The sequence below is a fragment of the Camponotus floridanus genome, unplaced genomic scaffold (assembly GCF_003227725.1).
Source record: "Camponotus floridanus strain SB8 unplaced genomic scaffold, Cflo_v7.5 scaffold87, whole genome shotgun sequence".
Lineage (NCBI taxonomy): Eukaryota > Metazoa > Arthropoda > Insecta > Hymenoptera > Formicidae > Camponotus > Camponotus floridanus.
The window spans coordinates 475,330-491,552 of NW_020229857.1; the positions used below are offsets into that span (position 1 = coordinate 475,330).

Genomic DNA, 16,223 nt, shown 5'->3' on the forward strand with positions numbered 1-16,223 from the left:
TTATTGATAATAGCATTTTTGTAATTCTAATTTCTTATTTTTATTACCGCGATTTTATTGCAACGATTATTTGTGTTTGAAACCAGGAATAGAAAAGGGTCACAAGATTGGCGGAGTACCGTTAAGTCCCGTGATATTTCATTTCTCACGCCCAGCGGAATTACCGTTCTCTTCCGACTTATTTACCTAGAGAAATAACAGGTTGCTTCGATGACCTCATCTTTCAATTATCGAGTCCCATCATTGATTCCCACTTTCGCGGCAAAGTAAACCTAATCCGGCGCACCCCCGCATGCATGTCTTTTATACAAAGAAACGTGCAAGCGCGAAGACACATGACTGTTGAGATATTTCTGTTCTATCGTTATACAGTAGATAGAGAAAATATGAAACAAATTCGTTCTCGCAGGAAATTAAATTTCTTCATATCCCTTCAGATCTATCGAACGTAAATCGTGTGATTCGAGCATTGATCCTCCAGCAGTTTCTCATAATTATCTTCGCGGTTTTAAAACAACAGATACTTTTCTCTCTTTCTCGCTCGTCCATCCGCTATAAAATAATAGAAAATGAATTGCAATTGTAAGCTAAATTATTTTCATAACATCTTGAATTCTTTGTCGAATTAATATTATTTTTTTTTCTAAATAAATCAAAATATATACAAGTAAAAAATACATCGGAGCTTTGGTTGATTAACTAATGAAACTATTTAAAACTTTCTTAGAGGGGAAAGACATTTATGATAGTCGAAGATTAAACTTTACACGAATGCATCGGACGTAGCTCTCTTTGCTATTCCATAAGAGTACATTTCACAATCCGCTTTGTGACCTCCGGTATCTCCATTCCCTCAGATATTTTTGCTCTCGCGTTAGTGTAACTTCTCGATGCGTGAAGCTATTAGAGAGCCAGAGTTTCGAGAGCGGAAATAAAGTACCTGCCTAAACTGGGCTTCTGCATTGGTGCACGGGATAAAACTGCGCTCGTAACTGCCGCAATTCGCCGAATGACGATCGCCGATGTTTAATGGAAGTATTTCGGGGAGAGTTTGAAACTTGAACGATAATCGAGCCCTATTTCGATTTTGCAGCCAAATCGAACGGTCAATTGGGCCGAAATGGAGACCGCCGCGCCCGCCGCGTCGCACTGGATTTAGTGTGCAATTTTCGTCCGATAATGTCTAGCTTTCATTCAACGACGCCGTTATGTAAAATCGTGTATAAAAGAAGATATCAAAGTATAACGGGATGGATGAGTAATTCGGACGATTTGAGGCGATAACGACTACAAGAAGTAGAATTGACACGTCCTGCTATTTAGTGGAATGTACAATTACGTGTAACGTGATTATAACATAAAGTAAACACGATGGTATAAAAATTAATGAATAATAAAATTAGTAGAAAGCACAATAATTATTTGCTAATATTTAAATATAAAAAAAAATAAATAATTGTCACGAAAGAAAGAGAGAGAGAGAGAGAGAGAAACTATATATATATTACGCATTTTTGATTTGTCGATTTTGTGCGTAATAGAGACGATTTATTCGCGTCGCAAGTCACTTTGCGAAATCTCGGATTATCTCACCACCGTAGTTTATCGTACGAGAGATCCCTCGTTAGGCTCACGTCCTTCTCCTTTTTACTCTCGCTCGCCGCTGCTTCCTCCTGGCATCTCCGACGCGTCTCACTTCGCTCATTCGCTCGCACCTTCGCCTTCCAGTTTGCCTTCACTCTTCTCGCCCTGGATAAGGGATGAATAATGTACTCCCCGACCTCCGAGCAAACCTCCATGCAACCTGAATGACAAATCAGTTTGCCGTCCGAGCCAGGTCACGAATCGACGTCAGACTCTACCATCTCTGCCACCTCTTCGCGTCTACCTTCTCAAAGGTCCTGAATTTTCGCGAGATGTTCCTCGTTCTCGCATGAATCCTGATGGTACACGTCAGCGTTCGTCAATCCTCTTAATATCCTCCGAAATACCGTCGTTGCTGCGAAACTCTTCCAGATCAACTATAGAACCTCCGACTAGAAAATTCCCCGTCACGTAAATAATAAATCGTTATAAATTATGACTTTGGAATCAGAAATAAAACTTTTATCGAACACTTTTAACCACAACAAATTTAACCACAAGAGAATTTATATTTTTCCTGATCGAAATATTAGTTAAATCATTAAGTAATTTTTTAAATTAGAAACAAATTGCAATTAATAATACTGTTAGCAGTTTTAGACAATTATTATTATTATTCTATTGATAAAAAATGAAGGAAAAGCAACGAAGCGAAATTAACGCACATGTAACAAGTGTTTGAGAGAAAATTATCCCCTCACGACAATGTTAGGGACAACCGCGACTAAGATCTATTATGTGGAAGACGTGTTTCATTAATCGAGCGTGGATTTCTGTTGCAGAAGGTTGGCTGTGACCTTAGAGTTGGTAGTAACAAGAACACAGATGCGTGTGGCGTGTGCGGAGGGAATGGATCAAGCTGCCAATCGCGATACTCCTGGAGTTTAGAATCGATATCCGCCTGTTCCAAGTCCTGCGGTGGAGGTTGGTAATTACTGAATTAATATAACTATATTTTCCTATGGAAATAAACATAGCAACTAAACTATCGCGATGAATATTTCATACTTTCAATAACTCATTTACATAAAGTCATTAAAGGTTTTATCTTTGTTCTCTCAAATACTTATTTTTCTTTAAATTGCACTATATAAAAGCAATACTCATGACCGTCAAACGTCTCTGCTCGAAAAGAATTACTTTTAATATTTTAGAAATTCGTTACATTATTACATTTAGCGATCCAAATACATTTCGTGACAGTTTAGAAGGAATTGGGATGTCGTAAGAAGACACTAAATGAAATTCACAGCATCGCAGCATTACTCGCACGACAGCGTTCGCTATCAAATTGGAGGGCTAATTTGCCGGTCGCGTTTTTGCACTAATAGGTTTCAAGATGGCGATGACGGTGTGCAAATCGGTCGGCGTCGACGAGAGTGTCGTGGAGGACAGCTATTGCGATGCAAACAGCCGGCCAGAGAAGACCCTGATGCCGTGCAACACGCACCCCTGCACGACGAAGTGAGTACTTTCCGACAGATTAAACTACTTTTAGTAGAACTGCATGCACGTTCCACGTCGAGGAACGTCCAACTACATTCGCGTGCAGTAATCGAAAAGCAGATATTATATACATGCCTTCCATCATCCCCGAGCCCCTCGTCTAATATTACAATATCTTTGACCGTATTTTGCGCTTTGAACGCGAATAAATCTTAATTTTCGTACAAGCGATATCTCGAGATCTTGGAGGAAGCAAGCGAAGAGCGAGCGGGAAATTGGGAACTGGTGCTCGGTACAAACGATCTTTGTTCCTACAACAATATTTCTCTTCCGTTCTCGTGGAAGGGTTGCGATTTAAAGCCGGCTCTCGCGATGGGAATCGTCCAACAAACGACGAGATACTCCGCCGTCGACGAGACTCGGACAAAAACTCTCGCAAACTGTTCTCTCTCCCTCTATCTCTCTGGATACTCGGGCTCGCTGAAAGCGAGAACCGCGGAAAGTTTGCAGTCTAGTATATAGATTCTGTTCTTTGTGCTTGAATTTATGGTTCAATGTTCACGAGGCGGTCGATGATCTTTGCCAACGCTTATTATTACTGTTCCGCGAACGATTAAGAGCGGCAACGAAGAGAATATTACTGCTATTTCTGAAAAGGCATCGGAATGCAAGTTTGTGTTTCGTGGAAAATTAATAAGTAAAACTCGTGCTATACGCAAGAAACACCAGTTGCATTGGAAAATTGCGTTCAAAGGAAACGTATTAGTTTTTCATCGATCGGACATTCGTGTTGTAATATGTCTCACTCCATCTGTCTCACGTCAACCGATCAATCGATTCAGTAAAACGCAAGAAAATTTCTATTTGGAGCACGCTTGCGACATCGGTATCGCTGACGGTAATCGAATTGTATCGTCCAACGATTACGATGGGAGACAGGCGACGCGATCGACTTAACTCTTATGGTGTCGGCAATACGATATAGCGTGATTACAAGTCACTGCGCTGATAAATTACTAGGGACACCGATCGATACCAATGAATTGGTCAACAGCTTAATTGGAGTGCCCTCGAGTTTAGTTCGAATTCAATTCGGTCAGACCGACTAAGAAGCGACCCATCTTTTCCCCAAAGGGAACGAGACTCTGAAAAGCCATAACCGCACTTTAGATCCGAAAGTCACGATTCATACATTGCCATTTATCTTTAAATACGCATGATTGATGTTTAAGTAATCGACATATTTGATTAGGATTCTCAATATTGAGAGTCTGCATTTGAAAAATGTATCACAGAAATAACTATTAATAAGAGAACACACATTAGATTTTTATTTTAGCGTAATTAAAAACCGAATAAATATTCGTGAATCTTGATTTTTTTTCACTATTTTATAGTAAATGACATTATATAAACTAAATAAATTATATTATATTATATATATATAAATTAAATAAAATAGTTACGCTTTATTTTTATTAGAATATTTTTTTAGTTTGATACGCGAGAAAATTCAAAAAATACACACATCGGGACACATCACGAATTCGTCATAAATAGTGCACGTGTTACGCTGTAAACGAGGTTCACGTCATAAAGCCGAAAGCCGTTAGCGTGATCGATTGATAGAATCGGGTAGCGATGGTGTCTCGTGCGATTTTTTTCATAAAAGAAGTATACAATGTGAGAGGAATTGGAAAAATTACAACAATTAATCTCAAATTTTGAGAACGTACATACTTCATGTAAATCTGGCTTTTATCGAGTACAGACTTGTATAGATACGCAGGTTGGCCTTGTCGTTGCGGAAATTGAATCGCATCAAAGATAACTTTGGAAATCACGTGGAAAGAATGCCAGAGCGGCTCGTGAGATCGGCAAGATCGACGATAATCGATGATCGATATCCCGCGTATAATGCCAGTCACGAACGGAGTTACCGTTTCACTTTGTCATTTAGCGCAATCGCTCGTACACGAAACATTTTTATGGCATCGTGCATGAAAACTGCCGAGAGTGACTTTGACAGTTTTATAAAAAAAGCCTGTTACCTCGATGGAAGGCACTCTCTATCCATGTTACTTGTAAATGCTCAGCAAAAATCGGTATCTTTAGTCTTACACCTCATACATTGAAACTCGTGGTCATTAAAGATGTTAGCCAAGAATGTCATAAAGAAACGCTTCACTCTTTCAATCTAAAATATCCATAATTATCAAGATTGTATTAAAAACAAAGTTACATTTATTTTGTTAATCCTTTGCTTTCCATTGATGATATGAAATTTGTTTGCAATATTTTGCAGTAAAAAATGTCTCATATTGTCCAATAAAAAAACAAGAAGAAAAATACAAATTAAAAGGTTTATCTATAAAAAAGATTAGGATTAAATTTTCAATTTAATTGCCTTCACATTTAAATAGAAATATATATATATATATATATATATATATATATATCTTGAAATAGATATTTTAATATTATATTTTTTACATATTTACTTTTGTGTTACATATTGCATTATTTAATGTGTATAATCAACTTTTAAAATTTTATTTTATTATGATAGAAAATGGACGAAAAAAAAACTTTTGGCAAACTACGTGTACAAACTTCTATTTCATATTTTGGAAGTCGATGGCCCCGTATGCCGCAGCTCGTAAGTAACGTGAAAAGTCGAATCTGAAAAATGAACATCCAACAACGTAAAAAAAAAACGAGAAAAAAATCGTACCGATATGGAAACACTCGTTGCATTTTTAACACATTTCAAGCAGTATGTCACCTTTCTCAAACCATAAAATTTATATCATGAGGGTTGATACACACGTTCATTTTTTTTATATCTATCTTAAATAAGGTAAGGGCTTGTCACATCGACAGGAGCGGAATATTAGTCAATTTTTATTGACACATACGGTGTTTACGGCTTCGCTACGCATAAATACAAGTAGCTGTATAATTTCGCGGCTCCGAAACAAACTTATATCTCTGTGATACCGTTGCTTTGAGCGATTTTCCTTCTCCTTTCAGATGGTTGAGCGGAGAATGGAGCGCATGCAGCGCGAGCTGCGGTGGTGGGTCGAGGACGAGGTCCGTCTTCTGCATCGAGGAGAATGGAAACGAAACTACGAAGGTAAATTCGAAAGATAGGGCGATTTTTCAATAGTAACAAGAAATGAAACTTTTCCTTAAATATATTTTCTTGTGATAATGATTCTGATAGAGCGCTAGAAACTATTTATTTTTCTCATCTATTAATAACGTAAAACTCAGATTTTAATATGAATATGCTTGTTAATATTTCATTAAATGTCTGAGTAAAACTCAGATTTTAATATGAATATGCTTGTTAATATTTCATACTGTGAATAATCTTTAGATATCATCGATGTCATCGACATCTTGATGGATTTAGCATCGTTATTAATAAATCTCGTTATTATTTTTTAATAGTGGATATTTTTGTTTAATTGATACCACATTAATCATCCATCATATATTTATAATCGTCGGTCTACTATAAAAGAAGAGTACATAATTTCTCTTGTAAACTCTTGAATCCAGGTAAAACATTTTAATTGAAAAATCACACAGCACAGGTCGGTTATTTAAATTCGCCTAACACATGCAAAATTAATATAGTCGTACTCGAAAAAGTGGAGTGCGGTTTGAAAACTTGGAGGAATGTCAAGTTTACTCTGAGAAAAATGTCAACGCGATGGAACTCGGCGCGCGCGGGATGTAAAGACAAATAAATCTTTCCGGAATAAATCTGCCAGCGCGCGATGCGAATCAGCGTTACGCGTGCACACGATAAAACGCCACATTTTTCACATTTCGCCACTGACGTTAGACACGCCGTAATTCCGCCGCGTTTCCGCGCGGATGGAACGTTAACCATTCCTCTCATCTCAGCAATTTTATGTCGTATACTTTCGTACTTGGTCTGAGAGTCGCATTTACATACGTAGCCTGTCGCGTTTCTCGCAACGATCTTGGAAGATTTCACGATCCCTAACCCAGTTCAGTTCGTTTAAACTTCAAGAGCTGTGCTATTCACCATAAAAATCTCCCCATGACTCCAGCTCGCACTAAACACATACATATAAAATAAACAGTCTATATTTATTTTGTATAAACTTATAATTTTCCTCAGATCTAGTAAGAGAAATGCGAATTCAATTTTCTTGTGTAATTTTTTTTTCTTCTTTTAATGAATGCTACTTTATAAACTTGCCCTTTAAAATTCGCGGTGAAATAGAAGTAAGATATTTCAGATTTTCGGGAAATATTTTGTACGCATGTATGATGTCTTTTAAGCTTAAACTAATATTAAAACGTTGTCGTTACAGCTACCCGACCACAAGTGCAGCAGCACGCACGAACCGCGCACTCAGGAGACCTGCAACACCGTGTCCTGCCCGATGTGGGAGACCGATAAATGGAGCGAGGTGAGAGCTGCATGAGATTTTACGCGAGTAAAACGCGTTGTACGCGCCGGTCGAGGTGTAGATGGAGATGTGCTATCTTTTAAGAGCGAAAATGTTAAGCTTTCGCTCGCCACAATCGCGGATTTGGATGCATGCATCGGGTCCAGTCGCAAATACACACTCGTAGGAACAAAGCAGAGCTCGCTATCTCAATTGCGAGTTTTACTGGCAGAACGTACTGGCCAGAGGGAAACAGGGTTAATGGCTGTGCACGATTTGCACGCTCTCTTTACTCTCTATATAAATGTTAGGGATTGTTACGTATGTGAAATGACCGATTCGAGTAACCTATACTTCGTAAAACATTCCTTTAGCATTAGCATTCATCGATATTACATTAATTATTATTTATTAAAATACAAGATTAAAATACAAGATAGAAATCAATTTCTAATGAACATTAAAATACAAGATAGAAATCAATTTCTAATGAACATTAATTTCTAACGATTAAGTACGGCTTCAATTTCTAACATTTTTTACAATAAAAAAATCAAAACATTTCAATATCTAATAAATACACAGAATTAATAATTGTTTCTATTAATACATGTTAATTTCCATTATTTTTTTTTTAAATCTCTAAAAAAGGAAGTAGCAAGATCTAATAGAGAAGATCTAAGGAAGATCTAACAAATTAATAATGAGAAAATCACTAATAGCAGTTTTATTTTAGTTAGCTCGAGCATTATCACTTAGAATCTGAAGATCGTACAATTAGCAGACTTAATTGAAGACTCCTCGAATAATCCCAACGCGCATCTCAAAGCTTGCGTTAATTTATCTGTAAATCCGAATCGCAGCGCGCTATTACACTATTACATGCTCGGACACAAACGCGCGCGTACAGCAAGGAGAAGCCTTTAATTATAAAACTCTGTTTCCATCCGTTCCATCCTTTTCGACAAGTCACAGTGTACGTGGCGTTTAAAGGCAAAGCCAAATTAACGGGCTGCGCGCGATTTGCACAGCGCGCTTTTGGCGACGGATACGTCGGCGCAATTCAGGAACCGTATGAAAATGTAATCTTCCTTTCCTCTGCAATCGCGATACGTCCACGTTTCTCCGTGACAATGCGATTTTCTCCAAAAGCTCCGCGAGCACAATCACCATAATTGTGCATGAACGGATCGCGAGTAAAGATGAGTAAAATTACATCCTATCAATAGGGAGACATTCCCTAAAGATTGAACAGTGACGAAATTTTTACAATTAAACTAATAGCGGAATATTAGATTCGATATGTTATACGTTACTTTTGATTTTTACGGAAATGAATTCGCGTTAGATCGGTTAACGACGAGAGCGATCTGTTTTTGTATCTCAAGCAGAATAAATTTCACCTAGTAAGCTCCGTTTTTCTTCGGTTCATTAGCTATCGAGAAAAAGCTTGACTACCCGTACGTTTTTATTCTGTATAACGACTTCGGGGCGTTTCTAAAGAGAACGTAGAAAGTCGACGAACAGAAGATCGAAACATTCTCGCTACTAATTCTGTATATTTGCATTCTTCTAATGTATATTGTCTTTTTTAGTAAGTAGGTAAAAATTATAGCAATATAATTTTTTTATAATTAACTTTGTTAATCATCAAAAATCAATAATCTGATAATAATTATTCTTGTCAATTATTACCAAAATCAATAATATCTAATAACTATCAATAATCTGATTTTTAATCGGGAGAAAATTATAGAACATAGAATTAAGTTAGATCTATATAAATGAAATCGCAGATTCGAGTACGTTATTCAAGTTTAAATTACGGATTAATTTGCAATTCGTCTAATTTGTCCTCTAAGTTTTGATTTGAAAATTTATTTGCATAGCACAACAATTATTTCTTATTCTTAATTTAGGTAATTTATTTGTTTCTATCGCTTTTTATGCGTCGGAAATATCTTTGTTAAAATATATTTTAATCCCTTGTCGATGCGCACTGAATTTTCACTCGCAATGCGAAAATTTTCACATCATGTAAATAAATTGAAATGGAGTTGTATAGTTTTTACATATATACATTTATATTACATCTTTATATTTTTACTGAGAGAAAAGTGATATTTCCAGGCAAGTAGATGTTAAATTATATTAAATATAACATTTTTAGCTTGCATTTGATCTTTCTGAAGCAGAAATTATTTCAGACTAATTAAAGATACGGTTCTACAACTTGATGTGAAATTCTTTTCCTTTAATGTCTTTATAAAGCACAGATAAAATATCTGTAATATAAATTAATATTTTTGCGCGAATACTTGGAAGAATTGACTCACAAAAATGGTTCTAATATCTATCCTTTCCAAGATGTTTCCAAAAAAAGTATCGTGATTCTCGCATTTTTCTACAGGAAACAGGGAAAAAAGTATCCTTATTTTTCTTTAACACAAACGATTGTATCGAATAGCAGACGAACGTGGATAAAACAGCACTCTCATTCGCGACACCGACGACTAAATCGGATTTCTTCGAAACCGAGGAATCGCGCGAACAGAGCATCGTTCGCGAACGACGACGGTGAATCCTCGTCCACGGCATGAAAGAGGACGCGTTCTTACTGTCACGTGAAGATCTGGCGTAAAAATGGCCGCAGACTGCAAACTACCTCGCCTCCTCACCATCGACTCGTGTACGAATTACGTTTAAATCGCATGAGTAGGTGGGCGCGACGAGAACGAAGCTTGACGTCTCTTTGCACGCGAAATGTCTTCCAAGTTTACCAGTACTTTTTAGCCATACTCTTTCCTCGTGGAGCTCTTTGAGGACGCTTTGGGCGACATCAGCCACTAACATCAAACAGGACAATTTAGTCGCCAAATAACCGCCTTTCTGCGCTTTCCGCACATTCCTTTTCCGTTTCGCACTCCGTTCCATCAAATCCTGGTGAGAGACAACCACGCTGGCCTTCTTTCCATGGCAAAGCCGAAAGGAAGAAGAGAGAAAAGGAGAAAGATGTATGATACTGGCGCGAAGAGCTCTTACCGATTCGAGGGAGAAATTGAGACGCTGTGATAGACGGAGTAGTATAAGAGGGTATAGATAGAAGATCACGTATATATGACCATCCTAGATACACGAGCAATTCGCGAATGAAGGTGCGTGAACAATCTGCTATTATTCCTGGAAACTGCAACATCAAATCGATAAATTATTCTCCCCGTTGTTTGCAAAGAAATGAAGTGTCACTTTCTTTTAAGAATAACGGCAAAAGGCGAATGTAAGAAAAATTCGTGATGCATTTATAATGGAACAATTTCTTGTTTCGTACTTCAACATTGCATCTTACAGAAAATCGAGGAAAAAAACCGATAAATCTTCTTTTCTACTTTGTTCTTCGTTTGCTTCGTTGCTCATTAAATTATTGCGGAAAAAATAAGATTACATTTCTCAGGGGGAGGATAATAAGAAGTCGCATATATATTTGCCAGTGTTTTTCGTGGAGTCTCGAGGAGAAGAAACGGAAGAAAATGTGGGAAAGGAGATAAGTATGACGTATGTACGTAGATATTTTATCAAGAAAAAGACTCGAGTCGAGTTTCCCATGCACGCTCGCGATCGACAAGCTCGATATATCGCGAAAGGTCATCGCCGTCGAGAATAATTCCGATCTCCGACCCCGAAAAAGCGTCCCTGCTAACGTTGCAGATCGCCACGATTCCGTAACGAAGGCGATTCAGATATCGAGGCCGCTGCATTTTCGATGCAAGTCGACTCGGCGGCGCCCCCGAGGGCGTCTCGACGCCCCTCCTGGCACGATCGTTCAGCACAATCGTTAGTTTCTTGCTTCCACGGCTCGCCGAAAATCGAGATAGTTCCTGGAGGCATTCCAGAACTTTGTGTGATTTTGTAGCGTACTCGAGATTTAACCACGCGCGTCTTGCATCGCGGTTAATGATGGAATAGCAATTTCTGCCTCGCCAGATAATTTTCCGTTCGTAAAGTAAAAATTGACGCTGAAATAAAAATTGAACTGAATTAAAACACTGAAAATTTAGAAAAGACAAAAATATTGTTTAATTTTCCCATCTAAAAAAATCGAATATTCTCTATTCTATTTCCAACGCGAGAAGCCTTATAAATAAGCGAAGAGGAAGAAACAATCCATTCAATTACCTTAATTTAGCAATTAAAATAATCTATTCCATATTCTCGATTCGATCGATTACAGTCTCCTATATTTTCATTATTTTAACCTGAGAATTAATCAACTCTGTCGAAAAAATAATGTTTTACATCATTGTACAAACTTCGGGCAGATATGTTATAAAATATATTTAAAAAAAACACACACATAAGAGGAAGATGTGGAGAGCAGATGCGCCAGAGTTATCATAAAACGTCTGCATAAAACATAGGGAGCTCGGATAAATTTATGCGGCGGTAACCGGAATGCGCATCTACCGATGTTTCGTCGCGTGCGAATACGTGCAGTTCAAACAGGCACGGTACATATTGCATAATACTCGAACGAGTCGCTTATGTCAGTTTTCCGGCATCCTTTCTGGCACACAATGCTCGACGACCTGCTTTCCCTCTGTCTCTCTCTCTCTCTCTCTCCCCGGTCCAGCGAATGCTTGCACACGAAAATCGATACATTACCTGGAAGCCTTCCAGAATTTTCATTATGCGAGACTCATCGCGACCCTAGTGCCTCACGAATCGTCCTGATTGCCTCCAAGTTTGTTCGATGTGAAATAACGAACAACGATTCGCGGCATTCGCGAATTGAAAGAGAATCTCGAGATTAGAACGACGGTCTATTAATAGTTGCACACGCTATTCGGGACTCCTGATGTCACACATGCGAATTATACACGTTGTTTGGGTAACTTTATGATGGATGGCGGGCGCTTTAAACGTTCGGCAAACTTCTGAGGTGAACGCGCACTTTGAACCGCCATTGAACGTTTTTCACTTTCTTTAGGGATGTTATTCAAATTTATTCCGCAATAAAAGTGTCGCGCGACTTTACATGACCGACAACGCGCGGTACTTATCTACTTGGAATTCCTCCAACTCTCTCTGGACGACTGAGCGCACATCTCGGTCCTTTGAATCACGGAGCTTTGTACGAAAGAATTCGAGAATCGAAGGCTTTTCTTAAATATTTTTTCCAGATTAAATTGCCAATTTGCAACTTGCAAGATTTATACGATCATAAAACGCGCATAAAAGATTCAGAGAGATGTGGGTGTTAAATGTTAGAAAAGACGCGCGCTTTCGGGAAAGATATTCTTGGAGACAGATTTGTTTGAGAGTCAATTGCGTTAAAAAAAATGTCTGTGAATCGCAAATTCTTTGTCCGGTTACACATTGAGAATTCCCGCTGTGGGTAAAATAGCTTCTCATGATCCTCGAGAATGCAACCTCGTTGCATAAATAAGGACATGACGATGAACGTCCGGGAAGATAACAGTAAAGAATGGCGTTTGTACGAGTTTTCGTGAACGTCTCCCGTCTCTTGAGCGAACTAAAGTTCCTCGGTAGATACGTGAAAGGAAAAATCTCTGCAACTTCCCTGCGGAATGTAGACGTCATGCTTTATTCATGAGGTCGCTAAATGCGATCCGTTGCACTGAATGTGTATTTATTGCGATAACCGCCACGTGTAAGATGCAATATTTTGCTGACCATGTATTACTAGTTTGCTTTATACATGAGACCTCCAAGTTTGTTTTCCGTTTTTCTCAATCTGTTTGCATAGAATGAATATCAAACAACTCGAGATACAATAAAGGCAATAAAATTAGACGATAAGGTAATCAAATATAAAATTTAAATTTAAAAAATTAAAATTAAAATAATGAAATCTTATTATGTCAAATCAGTTGGATCAGTTCTCATTATAAATTACTTTATGTAAAAAAATTAAATATATTAATAATAAAATCTCTATTTATGCTACTCAATATTTATGTATCTTTAATGTACATAAATCGTGATTCTATTTATTCTCAAGAGAATAAAATTTCATTGCAAGTCAAATCTCCTTTTAAAGGGGATATATATATAGTGTAGCAAAGTATATATTGCAGACGACTGTGTAGCAAATAAAAACGTATCATCTCTATTTTTCAAAGAACGTTATTTATCTCGCGCCAACAAACAAATCGCTATCCCATTACGCTCATTCGTACACATACCAATGAATGTATTACGTGGAATACACAGGTAAAGGGGATAAATCTTCCCAGTCATGTGCAGGCGAAAGTGTGCGGTGCCCCCATGATTTACGGCACTTCATTTCTGATCGATACACAATGGCCCGTCCCCGTTCGCTTTCGAGAACCGGCAGCATCCCGAATGGTGCTCTTTCTGGTAGCGATACATAAAGGCCTCGGTGCCCGTCAGCGTAGCACGGTAATGATTTCATCCTCGTGGAGCGCAGGGAAGCGCCCCTGAGAGAAGACAGGAATTGATAGATTTCTCTCTTTTGTGAACGCCCGGGAGCCATGCAAATATTGAACTGAAAGCACAGGGCTCCTTAAAGCACTCCCCCTCGCTATCGAGACTCTTTCCGAGTTATATAGCTCGACCATGAAAAGCAAAGACAGACGGAGAAAGATGAAGGATGGAGGAGAGTGAAGGACCGAGATAAAGAGCGGAATGAGAAGACGGTGGTGTTGGAGAAGGCTAAGTTGAGTAGGTTTCCGCTTTTCCTTTCGTGTGTCACTTTTCCACTTTCGACGTCTCGAAACGATAACTTCTACATCCGAGCACTTTCTTTATTGTCTTCCACATTTTCGAATTTCCTTCTCTCTTTCCTTCCTCCATTATCTCTTTTCCGTCGCCTTTCCTTTTGCCAGGTCCGTCTTCGCCTTGGCACTTTCCTCTCATCTCTCTCTCTCTCTCTTTTTCCTCTCTTTGCAGATTTCATTGCGAGCGAGAAACTTTAAAAGTGCAACGTGCCCCGAACGAGACTTTTCGGCTTCGACGAAATGAGAACGGAAAATAGTAATCCGGAATTTTAAATTAAACTGTGCTTCGATATTAGTCTGCCATGGAATGTGGTGTTGCCGTGCAAAGTTGCCCAGCCATTAATGCGGTACAAGGAGTTCCGATTGCATCTTTCCCTACTTTCGAAGAAGGGTGATATCTGGAATTTTGTATATCGAATTATCCCCTGTCAAACAAACATTTCCTATTAAATTATAGGAAATAAATTACAAGTGATATAAGATTATTTTTTATACCTTGTATTTTTTTCACTAAACATATATTATAGTAAAGGAAAAATATTGACAATATGTCAATATATGTCCCGCGTGTTTATGATGTTTATTGTCTATTATAAGAGAATTTTTAATTATGCAATATATATTGTAAAATTAATTATTTTTACAAATTTAAATAAACGTAATTGTTTCACGTTCCTAAATTCTTAATACCTCCGAGATATGAATTTCGCTACAATTTTTTTAAATTGTCTATATTATTGCGCGCTTCTTATATTGGCTATATTGCGTCTCATTACAATGCCACGCGAAGTGTGCATTTTAACTTTTTATTTATGCAGTGCTCCGTGACCTGTGGCACCGGAATACGGACGAGGACGATCGAATGCAGAGACGGTGTTGGTGCCATCTCCAGGGACTGCGACCCCGCGGAACGTCCTCATACTGAACAGGAATGCAAGACGAGCGTCGCTTGTCCCACGTGTAATTACGTTATGTCTGAGTTAAACTCATATTGGATCGCGAACGGCAATTTAACGTGCCATAAGCGACAATATCTGAAAATTCATATACGATATTCCATAAGCTAATTACGCGAGAATTAGAGATGGATCTATATGAAAACTAATGAAATTTCAATTTCTCAAGCCCCGACCTCTGTCAGAGGGATTTCATCTTCACAATAAATTTCTCAAGAAATTGCCAATATTTTTAGACAAATTATTTATCACGTGTGATTTGAAAAGGATATATATTTCTTTCGAAACGCACTTTTACATTTAGGGTAAAAATTTCTTTAAAATCATCACGTTCAGGGCCTGCAAATCGATTTGTTCCGAAATACGGTATTAATTTTCAGATTCAAAAATTGCGATAAGCAAAAAGAAATATTTTTATTAGCGACAAGTATTTTTCGAATCATATTAAGTTTTACAATATTGTTGTCGGTCGAATACAGCATGTTGTTTATTGCTCGAGTAATAACAAAGTTTTGACAATTTATAAACTGCTACTGAGGATTTGACGGGCTTTATCGTGCGGAACAAACTTTAGAAATAAAGTCCCAGACGAGCCAGAAAAATATCGGGAGACGTGGTTATCGTGTGCAAAGGGAATATGCATAGAAAATGAGACGGCATACGAAATGTTATTTAGATGGAGACGGTATGACGCAGCCCCTGGTGCAACCGTATCCGTTATCCCCGATGTCAGAGAAGTTGATGGACCAGCCGATACCTTCCGAATCAACGTAAGTAGTCCTCTCGAATATATACACTACATGTATACTATATATATTTATACATCAATATTTCTAACTGTCGAGTACTTTGCAATATATATCGACATTAAATCTTATTAAGTTTCATTCCATTTTAAACAATTGCCGTGTATAGATAATTTAATTACAAGTCAATCTAACAAACGGAAATAAAAAATTGTGAGCAAAACGAATCGAAAAAACTAT

The 16,223-nt window shown here is 37.9% G+C and overlaps 1 protein-coding gene across 2 annotated transcripts in view; it reads left to right on the forward strand.

Annotated features, from left to right (window-relative positions):
- The window catches only part of LOC105256162 (protein madd-4), a 190,475-nt gene that overhangs the window by 165,445 nt on the left and 8,807 nt on the right, over positions 1-16,223 (forward strand). For both annotated transcript variants that reach the window (XM_011265865.3, XM_011265867.3), the window contains exons 6-11: positions 2,427-2,568; positions 2,976-3,108; positions 6,124-6,226; positions 7,446-7,544; positions 15,100-15,241; positions 15,914-16,007. In XM_011265865.3, the coding sequence (XP_011264167.1) occupies positions 2,427-2,568; positions 2,976-3,108; positions 6,124-6,226; positions 7,446-7,544; positions 15,100-15,241; positions 15,914-16,007 (713 nt within the window). The remainder of the gene's footprint in view (positions 1-2,426; positions 2,569-2,975; positions 3,109-6,123; positions 6,227-7,445; positions 7,545-15,099; positions 15,242-15,913; positions 16,008-16,223) is intronic.